A 21,206-nucleotide genomic window follows, 5' to 3' on the forward strand; every position below is an offset into this window, starting at 1 on the left:
CCCAGCAGCAGATATGGTCAAGCAATTGAGTTCCAGCACGTTGCCTGCTGTGTATTTAAGCACTCTTGATTCGGCCTATGCCACTGTGCAAGATGGGGATGAATTATTTGCTAAATTTATGGACACATTTCAGGACAGCGGTGAGAAATCATCTGCTTACCTTCAACGGCTTCAGGTTGTCCTGAACTCTGCCCTGAAAAGAGGAGGGGTTATAGAGTCTGAAGTTAATCGACATTTGTTGAATCAGTTCTGTCGTGGGTGCTGGGATAATTCCCTAATTGCTGAACTTCAGTTAAAGCAAAAGAAGATTTATCCGCCCACTTTTTCTGAGTTGCTGCTACTCTTGCGTACCGAAGAGGATCGGGAGGCAGCAAAAGCACTTCGAATGAAGCAACATCTGGGGTCCACACGGCAGAAAGTTACATCTCATGCCCAGTTTGCTCGTGCTGACCCTGAAGATGGAAGGGCAGTCACCTCTTTGATTAATATTACCCAGCAACTTGCACAACAATTAGCTGATGTCCAGCGACAGTTAGCCATGCTTACGGCCAGCCAGTCGAAGACCAGCTCTATTCCCAAGACTCTCTCCCACAGCAAGTCACAAACCAGAGCCACTAAGCAGCAGTCTCATCGACCCACAAATGCTCCGCCCAAACCGGGTTATTGCTTTCGGTGTGGTGAGGATGGCCATATCCGTCCCCAGTGTGAGAATGAGCCCAATCCTACTCTGGTTGCTCGTAAAAAGAAACAGTTTACCAGCAACCAACAGAATACCTCTAACATTGTTCATTTAAACTGAGTCCGGTTCCTGTTGTGGGACAGACAGGGGCCAGCGGGGACCAAATTCGTCCCACGAAAGAAAAGAAGACTGTCCATTGTGCAGAAATGTCACGGTCCAAAATAAAGAATGCACCTATACAATTTCCAAAAGGGCTGGTGGGTTCAAAGTGTTTTGCTGTTATCCAGATTGCTGGACAGAATTATCACTGTCTTTTAGATACCGGCTCGCAGGTTACCACGATTCCAGTCTCTTTCTATAACGAGAGTCTCAGTAATTGCCCTGTGAAGCCACTTTATAATTTACTCCAGGTTGAGGGTGCCGCCGGGCAGGCAGTGCCATACCTGGGTTATGTAGAAGTGAATATAGCTTTTCCCAAAGAGTTTTTGGGAGAAGAAATTGATGTACCGACTCTTGCTCTTGTTGTACCCGATGCACATTCTGGGGGTTCTTCACCTGTGCTTATCGGTATGAATACTTTAGAGCCTTTATATGAACGATATATTAGTAGTGACACCTCTGGTTTTCAACTCACGGCCCAAGGATACTGTGCAGTCTTAAAGCTTCTGCAACTGAAGCATCAACAGAACCAGGTGGGCCGAACAGGAGTTGTGAGGTTATTGAGCCAGACGCCAGTTTTGATTCCTGCTGGTCAGACCATTGTCCTAGAAGGTTCTGCTAGAGTGGACGGCTCATTTGTAGTCCAATGGGCTGTAATTGAACATCCTACATCACCACTTCCTGGTGGGCTGTGTGTCCAGAGCTGTCTCATTACACTTCCAATTCACGCTCCCTACAAGGTTCCTGTTCTTGTTATGAATGAGTCTGAGCAAGATGCTTTTATTCCACCAATGACAGTAATTGCTGATATTGGCACATCACTTACCATCCTGGCCCAGCACACCGTAAAAACTTCTTCAGTTCCAGGAGGTTCCCAGAGAGATACTTTGGAGTTGAATTTCGGAGAATCTCCTATTCCACCTGAATGGAAGGAGCGAGTAACATTTAAGCTCAGTCAAATGCCTGAAGTGTTTTCTCATCATGATCTTGATTTCGGTTGTACAGACCAGGTAAAGCATCATATCAAGCTCCATGATGAAACCCCTTTTAAGCAACGAGCTAGGCCAATCCATCCTCGTGATATTGAAGCTGTTCGAAGCCATTTGCGAGACCTGCTCGAAGCTGGCATCATTCGAGAGTCCGAGTCACCCTTTGCTTCTCCAATTGTGGTGGTCCGGAAGCGGAATGGTGATGTAAGGTTGTGCATTGATTATCGTAAATTAAATTTGCAAACAGTGAAAGATGCCTATGCCTTGCCAAATCTTGAGGAGTCATTCTCTGCATTAACGGGTTCCAAATGGTTTACGGTTCTGGATCTGAAGTCTGGATATTATCAGATTCAAATGGATGAAGTTGACAAGGCTAAAACTGCATTTGTTACACCGCTAGGGTTCTGGGAATGGAATCGGATGCCACAAGGGGTCACTAATGCTCCAAGTACATTCCAGAGACTGATGGAAAGGTGTATGGGGGATTTAAACCTCAAGGAAGTCCTTGTGTTTCTAGATGACATCATTATCTTCTCTGACACTTTGGAGGAACATGAGAAGCGCTTACTCAGAGTACTTACCCGCTTAACTGAGTTCGGCCTGAAGTTGTCTCCTGAAAAATGTAAATTTTTCCAGTCCAGTGTGCGTTATCTTGGACATATTGTGTCCGAGAAGGGTGTTGAAACTGACCCAGAGAAAATATCTACTCTTAAATCCTGGCCAGTACCCCGAAATCTTAAGGAACTACGGTCTTTCCTGGGGTTTGCAGGATACTATCGGCGGTTCATTAAGGATTACGCCATCATAGTGAAGTCCCTTAACGCTCTTACTCAAGGCTATGCATCCTTCCGTCGGTCTACCAAAGATAAAAGTTCTGCTGGGAAGTTCCTGGACCCGAAGCAGTCCTTTGGGGAGAGATGGACGTCCGACTGTCAAGTTGCTTTTGATACAGTAATTTCCAAGTTAACATCTGCTCCTGTCCTTGGGTTTGCCAATCCAAAATTGCCTTACATTCTGCACACAGATGCTAGTGGTTGCCAGATTGCTTAAAATAAGCAAAACACTGGGCAGAAAATGTATGCTTGTAACAGCGAAGCTCTGATTCGTGGATTTGAACTATTGATATCTGGCAACCGCACTCATGAAAGCTCACATAGTAGAGACGTGTAGAGCAGTCCGGAGTACGCAATAACATGTTGTCTCCTTTTTAGGACGCTCGGCACGTTCTTTTGGGAAACTATGCTTGAAACTATTCGATATTCACGCTATTTTCAAATTTTACATCATCGTCAAAATTACTGCAATATTATCGCTAATATTCGATATATCGCCCAGCCCTAGATCGCAATAACGTTTGCCCTTCACCTCCACATTTGACAAATTACCTCAGAGTTTTCCAGCAATAGATTTTTTTTCCCCAACAAAATAATAATCAAGTAAAGAAAAGCATAGAGCATGAAGCAATTGTGTTGAGAAACAGCTCAATAGCAATACTGGAAATAACACAACGTGCTGAGGACTGGTGGCTGTGCAATGCAATCCGGCAATGTGAGTTTCTATAGAGTCTGCTGGAATGAAATTAATGGAAAAATTATTTCATCCTCCTGCCCGTAACCCAGAACGACCAAAGCTCATCTGTATGTTGAAAGAGTGAAGCGAGCTAATTAATGATTTCACCTCACGGGAGAAAAATGAGAGAGAATTCAGTAGTCCATCAGAACTGCCAAGGTCTTCACACTGACTCATTCAAAGGCTAAAGGATATTTGGAGTGCTGAAGGAGTGTTATTAATACAATATCAGGAATACAGATTCACAGCTTTTCAGTTGTTATAGTTAAAACTTAAATTCAAAGTAAAATATAAGAAAATAAAGACAAGATGAAATACATCTGCAACCCACAATAAAACTAAACTGAACATACCCATGTACATTAGTATTATTTTTATAGCAGCTGTTTTGCCAGTTCCCATGTTTTGGGGTCTTCAAATCTTGAATATAGCATCAGTACAAGGCTTAATGATATGATGTTCATTTTCTGTCCATATTGATTTATTCAAAAATATATTAAACATGTAAAAGAAAATGTAAACAGAAAAAATCATGCATGCAATGATTAAACCTGTTCTACGATGAATATCTTGTTCTGAATTAAAAAAAAATAATTGTGATAATTTTGGGACAAAGTCAAAACTGTCAGGGTGATACAACTGTCTTGATACCATAATGAAAAAAAGACTCATTAAAGAGATGAAAAACTTTACGACAATCATTTATTATTATTTTATTCATATTATTGTTATCTTAGCAAATAATGTATTGAAGCGGTTTTGTTAAAATATAATACAAACTTGTCTTTTTTTTATCTTGGATAGTTTTATATGTCGTTGACTTATTAAATAAAGCCAAAATACCTATTTGGCATTAACCAAATATAAGCTGAAAAGAAAAGTCATCTTAGAGGAAAAAGCTTGTTTTTTATTTGGAAGAAATAATGTGCACTGGTGAACTGTGCACAATAAGACCAGGTACAAGCAATAGAAAGCTAACAGGGCCAAACAGTGACTTCCTGTTGACTTTAAAATTGCTTAAATTGGTTACTCAAGTGTCCTAGAATTTTCCATTTTCCATTTTTGCACAGTGTCCATAATTGACAGAAGGAAGAGAAAGTAAAAAAATCTAACCCAAAAAGGAACATGAGGTTGTTTTGTGCTCCTTGGAGGGTAAACTACTGTCAAACCCGACAGAATGTATTCACGGATCAGAACCAAAACAGAGCACGCTGTGTCAGAATCTCATCATTCCTGCGCTACTGCCAGCCAGTCACGGCCGAAGCATGAGAGATCAGACACCTAAACTGAAAAAGACGCAGGTGTCCAAAGGCACGGCAATTTGGAGTGAGCTACAAGCAGACCGGTCGAGCTGCCAGAGAGGAAGGAAGAGTCAGCGAGCCTGGCTGAGCACTGAAGGATGCTGGGACGCTTGAGAGGTGATTGTACATAGAGTAAATCTAGCCTGTAGACAAGAGAATCATGCAGAGAGAAAGAGAGAGAGCGCTTGATGCTTACCCTTGTGGTTGATGGACCATATGCACTGCTTGCTCTGAACGTCCCACATCCTGACAGTCTCGTCATTGGAGCCGGACAGCAGGAGGGTCCCGTCCATGGACACAGACAGACATGTCACCAGATTTCTGTCCAGGAGGAGAGAGACTGTTATAGTGGAGAGTGCCGGTTCAGATATATATATACAGGTTTATCTGCTCTACAAACTAACAAGTCTGCCTACATAATACTGTATATTGTGTATTAAAAAATAATCAATAAAATCATGGTGTGGGAGTTAGCAGACATGTTGTGCTCATGTGGGAGAAGCAGGTTTCTTTCTTCAGAAATCATTCAAACATGCTGATTTGCTCAAGAAGAGTTATGTATATATTTTTTAAATAATATTTTTGTGGAAAGCGCAATATTTTTTCAAGATTCTTTGAAAAAATAAAAAGTTCAAAAGAACAACATTTATTTGAAATAATCTTGTGTAAAATAAATGTCTTTACTGTCTTTGTTAATGTAAACCTGCTAAATAAAATTATTTTATTAATTAATATAATATATGAATGCAATATTTCTATTCATATACATACCTAAATATATAAATGTGTATATGTGTGTGTACACTAGGGCTGTCAAAATGGCTGAAAAACGAAATTCGAATTTTGTACTTAAATATTATCAAAATTAGAATTATATTCGGATTTAAAATGCATAATTTCAGTTAGGGTGAAGAAAAGCTTTTGGCTTCTCTTCTGAGGCCACAAGAGGGCGCATCTAGCAAAATATTACTAAGAACAGGATGGTCAACGGCGGGTTATTGCCTATGCCAGCCGAGGCCTATCTCAGAGTGAGTCTCGATACCCGGCACACAAGCTTGAGTTTCTGGCCTTAAAATGGAGTGTTACAGAGAAATTCCATGATTATCTCTATGGTGCTAATTTTACTGTTGTTACGGATAACAATCCTCTTACATACGTTTTGACCTCAGCAAAACTGGATGCCACCAGCCATCGGTGGCTAGCCGCATTGTCAACATATTCCTTCAAGATGCAGTACCGTGCTGGCAAACATAATCTTGATGCCGATGCTTTGTCCCGGCGCTGTCATGGAGAAGTGCTAGATAAGACTACAAGCTGTGAGGAGTGGAAATGTGTGAACCGTCTAGTGGAGCAATTATGTGACCCGGGTGAAGTTGCAGAAATATCCCCCGATAGTGTGGTTGCTATTTGTCAGGGCAGTCTTGTCAGATCGTGCTGTTCTGTTGACTACCCTCAAATTGATGTGACCCTAGTTGAGTCACTTTCTGTCCATGTTAATAGCATTCCTGACAGTTTCGTCACGGAGGAGTTACATCGCCTTCCTGTCATTTCTCCTCTGAGTCACGCCGACCTGAGAGAAGAGCAGCGTGCTGACCCAGTAATCCGTGAAGTTATCCACCAGCTCGGGACAGGAGAAAAGGTTCCCCCAACTGCTCGAGAGGAACTTCCTGAGCTTGCTTTGTTGTTACGGGAGTGGAATCGGTTAGAACTGGAAGATGGAATTTTGTATAGGAGAAGACAGGACGAAGATAAACTTGTCAACTATAAACAAAACAGCATCACGTATGTATGCATAGTTTAATACAAAAGATGGAAAGCCAATCACACAGAGTACATTTTTCATTTAAAAACACGATAATCCGTGAAGTTATCCACCAGCTCGGGACAGGAGAAAAGGTTCCCCCAACTGCTCGAGAGGAACTTCCTGAGCTTGCTTTGTTGTTACGGGAGTGGAATCGGTTAGAACTGGAAGATGGAATTTTGTATAGGAGAAGACAGGACGAAGATAAACTTGTTCTTCAGCTTGTCTTGCCCCCAGTTTTGCGTCCTATTGTCTTGAAGAGTCTCCATAGTGACATGGGGCATATGGGCATAGAGCGAACCTTGGATTTGGTACGGCAGCGGTTCTTTTGGCCTAAGATGGCAGCTAACGTTGAGAACTTCATTAAAACCTGTGGTCGGTGTGTAAGACGTAAGACTCTTCCAGAAAAGGCAGCTCCTCTAGTAAATATTCAAACTAGTCGTCCTTTGGAATTGCTATGTATGGATTTTCTTACACTTGAGCCGGACAGCAGCAACACAAAGAATATCTTGGTGCTTACTGATCATTTCACCAAGTTTGCCGTCGCTATTCCAACTGCGAATCAGAAGGCCAAGACTGTGGCGAAGTGTCTGTGGAATGACTTTATGGGTTGCTATGGTATTCCAGAGCGCCTACATTCAGACCAAGGCCCAGACTTTGAATCTAAGCTGATTAAGGAGTTCTGTGATGTAGCTGGCATCAAGAAAACTCGGACTACCCCATACCATCCCAGGGGTAATCCTGTTGAGCGCTTCAACCGGACGTTGTTAAACATGCTGGGAACCCTTGAGAGCAAGCAAAAGGCCAAGTGGAGGGAATACGTTAAACCTCTTGTTCATGCGTATAATTGTACACGGAATGAGGTAACGGGGTTTACGCCCTATGAACTCCTGTTTGGACGATCACCTCGACTTCCAGTTGATTTGGCTTTTGGCTTGCCTGTTCGTGAATCTCCATCATCTTCACATTCCCAGTATGTGAAGGATTTAAGATCTCGTCTTGAGGAGAGCTATAAGCTCTCATCCCAGAATGCTCAGAAGTCAGCTAAAAGGAACAAAAGTCGGTTTGATCAACGTGTAAAAGAGTTATTGCAGTTCAGTGGCAATTATGGATGTGTTTTTGAAATGTGGTATTAAATTACCCAATGCTGTGCTGGTGGAGGGCATAACTGAACTGGGAGGCAATGAAGTTATTGAGTTTTTAGACCAATATGGTTTAATTAGTAAGACTGAGACTATCTCTGAAAAAGAATCTGAGTTTAATGGTATGTTTGTTGTTGAATTTGCTAGTGGTACCGCTTTGGACGTGCTGCGTCCCACTTTACCTTATACGTTTGTCTCTGCTAAAAAGACATATACATGTTGCATTTTAGAGTTATCCACTGTGTGTACCGAGCATTTTGCTAAAGCTAATACTATGTCATATTTGTCTGATTTGCAGAATTTAGCTAAATTAACTGGGGTAGATTACAAAGAAGTGCTTAAAACAACGATGACTCAGATTGGACTTTCGGTACCTGAGCTCCATTCTGTGACTTCTGTGAAAGAGCTACCTATCACAGAGGCAGCCGTACCGTCAGAGCTATCTGTGAAGAAATTAATTCAGTCTCCATCAACCACTGAGCCCCATAATGATCCATCTGATTCCATGCGGCCGGAGTTCAGGCAGTCAACTTCTAGTGTTGACGTCCATCCACCTGAGGTCCAGCGTTATGTAGTGGAGCACATTGTAAAGAATGAGGAGAATGCAGTACATCACCAACGGCTCAGGGTATTCTCAGGTCGGCTTCCCAGACCTGTGCATGAGGCTGACTATGACACTTGGCGGTCAGGGGTGGAACTGCTGTTGAAGGATCCATCTGTGTCTGATCTCCATCGTTCTAGGAGGATAGTTGAGAGCCTCTTTCCCCCAGCAGCAGATATGGTCAAGCAATTGAGTTCCAGCACGTTGCCTGCTGTGTATTTAAGCACTCTTGATTCGGCCTATGCCACTGTGCAAGATGGGGATGAATTATTTGCTAAATTTATGGACACATTTCAGGACAGCGGTGAGAAATCATCTGCTTACCTTCAACGGCTTCAGGTTGTCCTGAACTCTGCCCTGAAAAGAGGAGGGGTTATAGAGTCTGAAGTTAATCGACATTTGTTGAATCAGTTCTGTCGTGGGTGCTGGGATAATTCCCTAATTGCTGAAGCGGGTGGGTCTCTGTCTTGATCGGGGGGGGAAAGAGGGAGAAAACCGAAGATGACACAGATATATAGTTTATGTTCGACCTGGAAGTATTTATTGAGCGATCGGCGCTAAAACGTCATCTGTACGGAACATCATTGAGTACGGAACATGGTTAGTCTACGTTACCCGAAAAATTCCCATACGACAGACTTCAGCTAAAAGGAACAAAAGTCGGTTTGATCAACGTGTAAAACCTGCAAGCTTGGAGGCTGGCGACAGAGTCCTTGTCCGGAATGTTAGAATCCGAGGCAAACACAAGCTTGAAGACAAGTGGGAGCGAGATGTATATGTGGTTGTGAACCGTGTTGGGGATCTTCCAGTTTACATTGTGAAGCTAGAGACCGAAAAGGGACCTATCCGTACGCTCCATCGTGATCTGCTCTTGCCTTGTGGCTTTTTGTCGGCTTGTACTACAGAGGACCCTCCCGAAGATCTTCCTGCTCCAAAACCACACACTCGCAGCCAGAGTCGCAACCATGTTGCTGACCTAGTTGATACTTTTGAGGATGAGGATGCAGTGGATGCCATCCTTGGGAGTTCTCCTCGATTCCCAATGAAGTTCAGTGTGGAAAGAGTGGGTGAACAAGAACCCTTGACCCCTGAAATTGTGGGGTCTACCTCAACGACTGCTTTAAGTTACACTGATTTTGTTCCACCTTCCTCGCAAAGCCTGGTTACCCGACCTTCCATTGCAATATCTCGCTACGCTCTTTGCTGCACACAACTGAGGGAGTCCTGCACTTTCCTTCTTTGACGACACGTAAAAAAACTGCGCATACCACAGGAATGTTATAACGGAGAATTTCAGTGGTTTTGAAACCGTGACTTTTCCCAAACCGCGGTATACCTTGAAACCGGTTATCGTCCCATGCCTAAGTGGGATGGGGAAAAAAACTCGCCATAAAGTCTCGAGACATGTTTTTTCAAAGTTAAACTTGCATTAATTTTACATGGCATTCTAAACATGCGGCTCCTTTGTGCGAAATGCGAGTGCAACGGTGATAGATGTCCCTCTAGAAAATGTGCAAAATATGTGTTCTGTGTGAACGGCTTGGTTTCAGTTTTGATGTAAACAAGATCTTCTCCGCATTGATGATTTCTTTTTCCGCAATATTTTTAATGAACGCAGCAGCGCCCCGCATCTAGTGGCTTCAACTGGATAGGCTAACAACAACATTATAATGCAACGACACTTACATCGTCATCACATCTCGTGCGGTGCGCCACTGATAAGGCTGCCTCCTTAATGCACACCTAAAATTCGAATGCAACGTTTTTGCATTCGAATGTCCCCTGAAATTGTGGGGTCTACCTCAACGACTGCTTTAAGTGACACTGATTTTGTTCCACCTTCCTCGCAAAGCCTGGTTACCCGACCTTCCATTGCAATATCTGAGAACCATTTACCTGAAGTTGAAGAGTCTAGGTCAATTAGTGGTGAAGGTTCATCGATGTCCAGTTGTGATGTAGACATTCTGGTAAGAGAAATTGTGGTGGAAGAACCTGGAAATTCCTTACTTGAACCGATGAATGAATATGTTAAGAGAGAGATGGAGTTACCTGTGGAAGAGATACTTATTGATGTGCCTGAAGTTGAAGTGATTCTGGAGCTTGAGGCTGAAGATCATGGGGCGGTCCAATCTGAGTCATCTGTGGGTTCTGATGTTCAGAGTCCTGTTACTACTCTTAATGATATAGTGAGATCTGATGTAGCACCTAGACGTTCAGGTCGGCAACGTCAGCCCCTTCAACGCTTTCAATATACAACTTTGGGTAACCCCTTAATCTCAGTTGTTCAAACTCTTTTTCATAGTTTGTCTAATGCTTATACAGAGGCTCTTAGTTACGCGGCTGCAGCAGACACTTTTCCCAACCTGTAATACTTTTGTAGTTACTATGCAACGGGGACGTGCATGATTTAACGGGGGGAGGATGTAACCCTGGTTTTCCTGCTTTTACTTTCTCTTCTCACGACTCCCTACTGTTCACGCTATCGCGAGATTGATGCTTCCCAAAGAGTTTTTGGGAGAAGAAATTGATGTACCGACTCTTGCTCTTGTTGTACCCGATGCACATTCTGGGGGTTCTTCACCTGTGCTTATCGGTATGAATACTTTAGAGCCTTTATATGAACGATATATTAGTAGTGACACCTCTGGTTTTCAACTCACGGCCCAAGGATACTGTGCAGTCTTAAAGCTTCTGCAACTGAAGCATCAACAGAACCAGGTGGGCCGAACAGGAGTTGTGAGGTTATTGAGCCAGACGCCAGTTTTGATTCCTGCTGGTCAGACCATTGTCCTAGAAGGTTCTGCTAGAGTGGACGGCTCATTTGTAGTCCAATGGGCTGTAATTGAACATCCTACATCACCACTTCCTGGTGGGCTGTGTGTCCAGAGCTGTCTCATTACACTTCCAATTCACGCTCCCTACAAGGTTCCTGTTCTTGTTATGAATGAGTCTGAGCAACATTAAGGATTACGCCATCATAGTGAAGTCCCTTAACGCTCTTACTCAAGGCTATGCATCCTTCCGTCGGTCTACCAAAGATAAAAGTTCTGCTGGGAAGTTCCTGGACCCGAAGCAGTCCTTTGGGGAGAGATGGACGTCCGACTGTCAAGTTGCTTTTGATACAGTAATTTCCAAGTTAACATCTGCTCCTGTCCTTGGGTTTGCCAATCCAAAATTGCCTTACATTCTGCACACAGATGCTAGCATAATCGGATTGGGAGCCGTTCTATACCAAGAACAGGATGGTCAACGGCGGGTAACCCCCGCCATAAAGTCTCGATATATGTTTTTTTAAAAGCTAAACCTACATTAATTTTACATGGCTTTCTAAACATGCGGCTCCTTTGTGCGAAATGCGAGTGCAACGGTGATAGATGTCCCTCTAGAAAATGTGCAAAATATGTGTTCTGTGTGAACGGCTTGGTTTCAGTTTTGATGTAAACAAGATCTTCTCCGCATTGATGTTCTCTTTTCCCGCAATATTTGTAATTAACAACGCAGCAGCGCCGCATCTAGTGGCTTCAACTGGATAGGCTAACAACAACATTATAATGCAACGACACTTACATCGTCATCACATCTCGTGCGGTGCGCCACTGATAAGGCTGCCTCCTTAACGCACACCTAAAATTCGAATGCAACGTTTTTGCATTCGAATGTGGAGTTTTATTTTAAATTCGACGAATATTCGAAATTTGAATATTTTTTGACAGCCCTAGTGTACACTATTTTAAATATATATATTATATATTTTCAATATTCTCTAATAAATATAAATCAGTTTTTGTATTTTTATTAATACAATTATTTTCTTCATTAATATAATAAAATATATATTTATTCAAAGAAATATATACATAAACATTCTATTTATAAAATATCTGATATTTTTTCAAGATTCACTGATAAATAGAAAGTAAAAAAAATTATTTATATGAATGAGTTATTTATATATGATTTATTAGAAATTTTTGTAAAACAATTGTATTTTATATATAATTATGTCTATCCAGGCATCTTTATATATATATATATATATATATACACACACACATACACACACACAGAGTGTTCCCCGAATGGATTGATATAATTATTTGTCTTTTTATATACTTCATATAATTAAATAACCCACAAAACATAATTTAATATAGAGTACACAGACTAAGTCAAAGCCACATTAAATTCTCAAGCCACATTAAGTTGTCATAAAAATGAACATGTGTTTGTTACAGTACGATGCCAAAATGACAGCCTTTCTGCCACCAGCATCGGCCAATTCTGCGTTTCTCGCTGTGTGTAACCTGAAAACACCACCGCAAATGGAGGCTGTGATTACACCTTCTGCCTGCACCGCTTCACAGGCGGAGCTTTTGCACAAAGCACAGAAAGAAGGAGTTTAATCCAAAATGAGTTCGCTCCAGAGCTGAAGCCAGAGACTTTCACCTTTCTTCCTTTCTCTGTCTGAACTTTGGGCTCCGGCAAAAAAACGCACATCTTTTCCTGAAGTAATAACCGAGGACAGACACATGGGTCACAAAAAAAGCGCAGACAACCTCACCTGTGTCCTTTGAACACCTGATTGCCGTCGCTGTCTGTCTGGAAGGTTTTATCCCGGCTTAAACTCTGCCAAGCAGGAAAGAAAGAGAGAAAAAGAGCAAAGGAGAAACATTTATAACAATGTGGAGAAAACGATCCAAATGCTAACATGGGTCAACAATAACGACAGCCTGCTGGCTTGGGGTCAGTGTGACAGTTTGGGGTCTCGCTGCATCTTACACTCGTTGATCATGTACATGTTTTTATGCCAACTAGGGCAGCTGAAAAAAATCCTTACAGTTGATCACCGGCTAGAAATTAGCTTACAGTCCTGGTACACACAGACAATCACGCTCCATCCCGCAGCCTCCATTAGGTACCATGGGATTTAGCCCCGACTGTCTCCTAAACGGTCTGATCGATTGACTTAATGGCATTAATTAAGGAAGAGGCCGTAGGAGAAGTATGGTGGCCTGGACTGGACCACTGCTGACTCAAATCATTACATCACCTCTTTAAAGCCTGGCAATAAGGAGCATCAATAATACATGACAGGAAGAGTTAAAGCCAGCAGGAGATCTCCAGCCATTCTGGAAGGAAACGCATGTCTTTCATATTCAGATTTGCACATTAATACGGACAGACATCGCACTGGTCCGGAAATAAAATCCATGTGATCAGGAGAGGGAGATAGTTTTGAGAGACCTTGTTATAATTCAAACAATAGAGCTGTTCAGTTTGTAGTCGTGAAACCCAGGAAAGAATTGGCCATTTCCAGCTATGAGTTCCTTCTGGAATATCTAATGGGGTTTTAGAATAGCACTTTCCGATTTGCGATTAAAGGGAGGAATGTGGTTAAAATGACTTGAAGAGACTGTGTTCAACAAAGCCAGTTAAACATGGTAGACAAACGCTGTACCAAAATCTATGTGAGACCACTGTGTGCATTAAAGCATAATAAAGAGCTGCTACAGCTACCACAAGGAAGGCATGTGCATGAGAATCGTTGTCTCTTCTGCTCACCAAGACTGTATTTATTTAAACAAAAATACAGTTAAAACAGTAATATTGTGAAAAATGATTGCAATTTAAAATGTGTTTTCTATTTTAATGTATTTTAAAATCTAATTTATTCCTTTGATGCAAAGCTGAATTTTCTTCAGTGTCACATGATCCTTCAGAAATCATTCTAATATGCTGATATGCTGCTCAATTATTATTTACAATTACAATTATCGCGTTTGCGATCACGGGAACTTAAAGACACTTGTACAAACACGGATGGGTGACGGTGATGTAGTATTTGGTTTCCCAACAAGGCCCATCGCCCAACACAAAATTAATTTGCTGTATGCATAAACTGTATTTTCCTGCGCTCAAACCTGCCAATCTAAAGGAAACGCTGTGTATGGCGTTTGAGGTAATTTGTGAATTACCATAGACTTAAGCCTCGTACACACCGGGACGATTATCGCGCGGTTTTAACGTGGCGCGTCAAACCAAAAAAACGAGCCCGAGGCGTTTGTTTATAAAATTATGCTTTTACACCTCGCGTTTTGCGCGTCGGTGTGCACACTCACATTGGCGCCCTTTGTTTAGTCACGAGGCGTTAAACGTCGGCGATAATCGCGCGTGATATTTGTCCCGGTGTGAACAAGCCTATATAGTCTAAATAAAACAATTTGCAACTATTACGGTTAGGTTACATTTGTATACAAAACTTCGTACAAAACATGCTTGTTATAGAGTGCGTGACGTGACGTCACGTGCACTATTGCCGGTGGCAGTAGACAACCGCGGTGGTGATGCGGTTGTCACGGCACCGTCACAGCCCTATTTGTTCCCACGTTTTAATTTAGTATAACATGGCTACAACTTAACTAAAACATTAATAATTTGATATTGAATTGATGATTAGTATTATTATCAATTCAATACTTTTATTTTGTATTTTTAAATAAAATAACAAACAAAATAATAAATAGTGTGATCATACATCATACATATATTTTTAAATAAAAAGTGAGTATTAAACAAAAATGCAATTATTTTATAATACACTTAAAAATACAATGATAATATTTAGATTTTCTTATGAATTTTCATCATTTTCAAACCCAAAATTAGAAAGCTTTTATTCTGTCCGGTTGCTGGCAAGTATTGCGCTGCTGGGTTGCCGAGTGAACAGTGTAAGTGAATGAAAAGTCGTCTTGTGTTTTGCTGTGAAACCGGCAGCACATAACCTAGATTTGTGCTTTCAGTTCGACTGGAAATCTTATATATACAGTTATTCGATCTAAAACGGCGATTCTGCATTAACAGCTGTCAACCATGTCAGTACACAAATGAGCGGTCTGAACTTGTTTACAGTTTGCATTTTTCATTTCGGTCACGCATGCGCACCTGCACGCAACTTATGTGCACACCGTGTGTGTATATATATATATATATATATATATATATATATATAGTTAAATTTAAAGTTAAATTAAGTTAAACCTCTACGTTAAAGTGTTTGTATAGAACAGGGCTGTTCAGAACTAGGGTTTTTAAGTTAAACAGATGTCTTTGTGAGTCAGAAAGCCTTGACAGGATTAGATTTTTTTTAAACTTCAGCAGTAACACACTTCTCCGCTCTGTATTCTTCTCTTTGCGTCTTTTTATTTTCCCTTTCTGTCTTTCGTCTTCAAGCAGGCAGGGAGTTGTAAGCTTTCCTGTCAGAAAGTCTTTTTCTATCTAAATATGACAAATTCAACCCTCGTTCATCACTGACAAGACAATCCGAACAACAAGGGGAAAGAAACAGAGCTGAGGAAGTACTTTCAACAGGGTGAAGAGGTCAATGAAACTGCTGTACTGAGAAGAGAAGCTTAACAGAAGCGTGTAAGGTCACAACTGCATAATAAACAATCATTTTCGACATGAAATCTAATCACTGAACACCATAAAGGCCCATCATCTAGTCCCGAGAGGAGGATTTTTTTTGTTTTCCACAAATTTTACTGGCAAGTTATTGTATATTGTTCAAAGGGAAACTTCTGAACCAATCAGAATGCAAAGATCGAGGCCGATGTTTTGGAAAGAATTCAGGACGCCACGTTCCAAGCCTCCTCACATTTCTTATATCCCACCAATTAATCTTACTGTGAAATCAACTTTAAGACAGTAGACCGAAAGTGTTAAGTGTAAAAACCAGCCTTAGTAGTCAAAGAGATATGAGTCTATCAATGAATAGCCTTTGAACATCTTGAAAGGTTTTAGAAACATGAAAAAATAAATAAATCAGGAAACCCTGTAGACTAATAAGGCTGGCTGAGATTCCAGACACGAGGAGCAGAATGAAAAACCGAGAGGCTGAGAAAAAGCACATCAATACCAGCTAATTAATGCCCTGATTAATGTTTAAGAATGATGATGAATGCATCTGGACAGATTGGGAATGAACCGCACACAGTTTCACCTCAGTTTAAAAGCGTTTAGATACAGGAACACATGCTGTCTCTCTCTCACATACACTGAATTAAAAAACGTATTCAGACAAACAAAAAGAAGAAAGAAATCTTCAATCGTAAAACACTGCCTCAAGAAGAAACATGTTTATTCATAAAAAATTCTGCCTCTAGCATCTCCTGTTAGGTTTGCAGTTTCTCAATATGAGCTTAGGAATACTTTATGATATGGTGAGAGCTATAAGACAAATCGTATTAAGTGCTGACCAGAAAATACTGGTTCTTCCAAACGTTTCTTCTTTCTTTTATCATTTAAGGGAGTTTTTCAACAATTATGGATCAGAAAGCCATTTCAGACAGCCTGCTCTTTCAAGCTTCAATGATACTGGCCTTCATTAATAACAGGCTACTAAGACGCCATTAAAATCATTATAATAGGCCTATACCATTTTTATGTTGTTTCTACATTGATTCGGAGATTCAATGTGAAATCATGACAGTATAAATATTAATATGCGATTAATCGCGATTAATTACAGAAAAATGTTAATAATTATTTCATTTTTTCCCCAAATGACAGCACTAATGAAAATATATTTAAAAACTTAATAACTGTGGAAATGCAATGCAAATGCAAAAACTGTGGCCGATATGACATATTTAATTGTGCATGCTAATTTCTGTTTAGCTTAGTAATTCTCAAAATGAATATCCATTTTTCACGCAGTACACTTTTTTTAGACAAAATAGTATAGAATTTAAATAGCGGTCATTTATCAGTTATCGGCCATAACAAGAAAATAATTATCAGCTTACTGGTATTGCCAAGTATTGGAATTTTAATAATTCTGAAAAATAATTGATGCATCCCTACTAGGGTTGTGCCGATAGACGATAGTATCATGTATCGAGGATAGTCAGAGATATCGACAATAGCAGATGTCTTTGTCGATAGTCAACCCATGATAACTTACATAACATGAAAGAAAGCAGCATGAAGTAGGGGTAGGCGATATGGCCAAAATCTTATATCACGATACGAGTAATTTTATTTCACGGTAATGAGATATAATCACAATATAGTTATTTTTGCTTTAAATAAGGTCTTTATGATATCAACATTTTTGATACCATAGAGATTTCATATTTCTTGTCAGTGTCAATATCACAATAAAGCATACTAGCCTTAAAAAAAAAAAAACTTAAGCTTACTGAACGCAAGTAAACAGTCAGTGATTAAATAAGAACAACAAACTAATTACAAGCAATAGGACAAAAAAACTACAGTAGAACAAATAAATAAGAAAGGCTACATTGTATAAAGTAATCAAATGTATAAAAACACTGCATATTCTTTATTCTTCACTGTGTAAATTAAATATATTTCTTCTTATTAAAGTTACAAAAGTGATTTAGTCAAGAGCAGTGAGAAATTTTCTCTCTTTTGTTATTTGATTAACATGAACGACAGACAGCAGGAATATTAGACTCAGACTGCTGTCACTTTACGAGCTGCCCAGATCCAATATACTGTTACACATGTTTTTTTTTCTCAGCAGTTTGCTTTCACTTAAGACCTAAATTACCATATTGGCCCGAATATAAGACGACCCTGATTATAAGACGACGCCCCTTTTTCCAGATGTACCTTTTGGAAAAAGGCTTTTTAAAAACCAAATCTTGTTTTTTCTCAGTAAAACACATTTTGTCTTCAATTATTTTCATATTGCATATTTTTCCTATTTTAATTTTTGTTTTGAAAGTATGGTAAAAACTGGTAAAATGTACCAACAATCACATTTATTACGAGGATACTTGCAAAGACAAGGCATTTTGACAAATACAAGTTTGTGTATTTAAACTATGAGCACCTCTAAGGCAGCGCACGCATATAACGAAATGAGTCCTCTTTCACTGCTGATTGTGTTTCAACTAGGGGTGTGCGATATATATCGTCTGCGATAATATCGTAATTGTTGTTTTAACGATGTGCGATTTGACATTATCGAGTATTTTAACACACCTACAGAGTGCACGCATACATTACATGAAGTCTAGACTAGTGCGTGTGCGCATTTAGTGTGTTCTTTCAATGCATGATTCAGTCTATTAAATATATATTTAGAGGCAGAAAATGTATACATTATACCACTTAATATACTTAATCAATTTCACATGAAGAGTGCTGTTATTTCTCCAAAAATTACCATGATTACAAATGTGATATAGATTTTTTACAACAGTTTAATAAACAAGAAGTTAATTAAGAGACTTACATTTTAGACAAAATATTTCCTGTTTTTGCACTATTTCGACAACAAAAATAATTCCAAACACAGCCACAATGCAGTTTTGCGTCTCTGAGCAACATGACAGTGATTTGTTCCTGAATGAATCAACCGTTTAAATGATTCGGTTCAATCGCAATGACTCACTTATTAACAATGACTTGCTGCCACCTACTGGCGGTTTTAATTTCACATTTAAAGTATCTATTCAACGTTTTATGATTAATACATCAAAACATTATTTATGCATTTGTAATTGCAGGTTAAATGCATTCATGTCCTGCATTAAACAGTGAGTAAATACATCTAAATGCCACTTCAGATGCAGCTTCTGTGTTTCCTCTGCATTGCAAAGATTAATTTTGTTGATACTGATTTCATTTTCTTGGTACAGCCCCAAATGTCTTATTATTGTAATTCACTGATTAAATGTAAGAATTTGACTTTGAATTTGACTCAAAACATAATGGACACTTTTAGGAAAAAATGGCTTTATAAAGGTTAAAATTGCCCATAAAATGTAAAAATCAATTTAAACTTATTGGAAAAGATTCATTTCTATCTGACCACCACACTGAATATGAAGAATATCAAAAACTTTAGGAGTCAGCTATCCAGTCCACTGCAGTCCTAAAGGCACCAGCACAATAACACACTCAGCAAAATATCGTCTAATAATCGTTATTGATAAAATCCCAGAAAATATCAAGATATTATTTTTTGTCAATATCACACACTCCTAGTTTCAACGGCTTAAAATCACTTGTTTTTAAACTGCAATCCTTAAAAATGTGTGCAAACGATAAGTTTTCGTGACCACTTAGCACAGCAACGTCATGTGAGCGTGTAACAACAATTGGTCAACTGACAAATTTCTTTTTTTCGTGTCTACCGGTATATCGCCCACCCCTAGCATGAACATTCTGCTAAACATCTCCCACAGAAGGTTTGGAACAACATGAGGATGAGTAAATGCATTATCTGAGATCTCCTCAAAATATAATAATTTCCACAAACCACAAAATTCCCAATACCAATGTTCTCCGTAAACAGATGTTTCCGCTGGTTGAGCCTCATATCTTCTCAAAGCCAAAGGTTCCTGCTGGGGAATAACCTACTTCCAATGATCCAGCAAAACTACATGGGCTTTAAGTGAAACTGACAATGGCCATGACACCTGCATACGTTTCATCTGAAATTCCCTTTAAGAGAAGTGTAAAGGTGAAGCGAGGTGAGAATGTGAGGAAACACATTCATTTTTGCCTTCCAGCACTGAGAGTTTTTTCTAAGATGCCCTGACCTGGACTGAACAGACAGCTCACCAGAAAAATAAAAAAAATAACCACTCACTTCAGTTCTCAACAGTGCTGAGGAGACATGTGAAGGATCAGGACAGAGGATCACAAAGATCAGCATATAAACATTTCACAGCAGAAATTGACTAAGTTTACTCTCAGGACTATGTGAAAGAAAAGATCTGATAGAAAATGACTCGACACTATTTATATCTAATCGCTGCCAAGCAGGAGTCCAGTTAAAATGACTGTAATCTTCTCCGTCTAATGCACTGAAGATAAGACAGGATGCGTTATTGCTTATGAAACCACAACAGGCTGCTTGTCCATGAGCTCTTGGCCAATTAAACATCTCATAAGCAACTTCACAATGGTGACAAAAACTCTATTGCAAAGGTCTCATTGGACCTGAATAAATGCCAGTGATCAGGAAATGCCGGCATCTAAAGTGCTTACCGTGCTGCAGAGAGACACCTGAAAAATATTGCCATCACTGCCTCCGCAGAATAGGAAATACTCGCAGGGATCAAAGGTCACTGACATGATGCCGACGTCGAAGAGGACGGACAGGAGCATCTCCCCAGAGGAAACTTCCCAGACCTGTGACATGAGTAGAGAGAAATACAGCTGGTCAATAAAAAAAAAAAAAGGTCCAAGATATCTTTTAATAATCTAGTTTGAAACACATGCCAAGTTCTTAGTTGGTTTCATATGTTTGACCTTTAGACTATTTCAACTAAAGTTTTGATCAAATGGTTTTTAAAAAGTTAAGCGTTTTCAAGTAATAAAATATTCTCCCTATAAGAATACAGAAAATGTATGTATAAATCATAATCTGAAGTTTATTTACGTAACGCAAGTTTACGTTTTCTCTTTTTTAGCTCTGTTGCATTAGATCTTTCAATGATTCAGGTGATTTATACGTTCATCATAGACAGGGTTTCAGCAGGCTTTATGAAGATTTAAGACATTTTAAAACCTTTTTAAGACCAAGCAAAGAAAATTTAAAGAATAAATTAAAGGGAACATAATACGTCAATATGGTCTCTACATGTTAATGTCCTGTATTAGCAAAGTTCAAAGTTTAAAAATACAACTTCCAACAGATCTCAATTATTTTTTAATTAATAATTTTACATTTTAATTGAAATAATATATATAATGCAATATTAAATTTTTTTTCTGTATTTTTGATCAAATAGATACAGCCTTGAAGAGCACAAGAGACTCCATTAAAAAACATTAAAACTCTGATCTCAAACTTTTGAACGGTAGTATATATATATATATATATATATATATATATTAGTGCTGGGCGGTACACCGGTTCATACCGAATACCGGTGTTTATTTTTGTTATGATATGAATTTTTAAAATACCGCAATACCGGTGT

At 39.6% G+C, this 21,206-nt stretch overlaps 1 protein-coding gene and 1 long non-coding RNA gene across 2 annotated transcripts in view; one reads left to right on the forward strand and one right to left on the reverse strand.

Annotated features, from left to right (window-relative positions):
- The window catches only part of LOC107753822 (uncharacterized), a 16,155-nt gene extending 6,631 nt beyond the window's left edge, over positions 1-9,524 (forward strand). The window contains exons 2-3 of the long non-coding RNA XR_001641509.1: positions 8,242-8,247; positions 9,515-9,524. This is a non-coding gene — a long non-coding RNA (uncharacterized LOC107753822). The remainder of the gene's footprint in view (positions 1-8,241; positions 8,248-9,514) is intronic.
- Positions 1-21,206, reverse strand: part of wdr18 (WD repeat domain 18) — a 78,529-nt gene that overhangs the window by 30,434 nt on the left and 26,889 nt on the right. Inside the window, exons 5-7 of the mRNA XM_016570072.1 lie at positions 20,269-20,412; positions 12,803-12,867; positions 4,894-5,018 (exon numbers count right to left, since the gene is read on the reverse strand). Coding sequence (XP_016425558.1) covers positions 4,894-5,018; positions 12,803-12,867; positions 20,269-20,412 — 334 coding nt within the window. The remainder of the gene's footprint in view (positions 1-4,893; positions 5,019-12,802; positions 12,868-20,268; positions 20,413-21,206) is intronic.

This window comes from Sinocyclocheilus rhinocerous, unplaced genomic scaffold (genome assembly GCF_001515625.1).
Source record: "Sinocyclocheilus rhinocerous isolate Xijiao unplaced genomic scaffold, SAMN03320098_v1.1 scaffold711, whole genome shotgun sequence".
In the NCBI taxonomy this organism is placed as follows: domain Eukaryota; kingdom Metazoa; phylum Chordata; class Actinopteri; order Cypriniformes; family Cyprinidae; genus Sinocyclocheilus; species Sinocyclocheilus rhinocerous.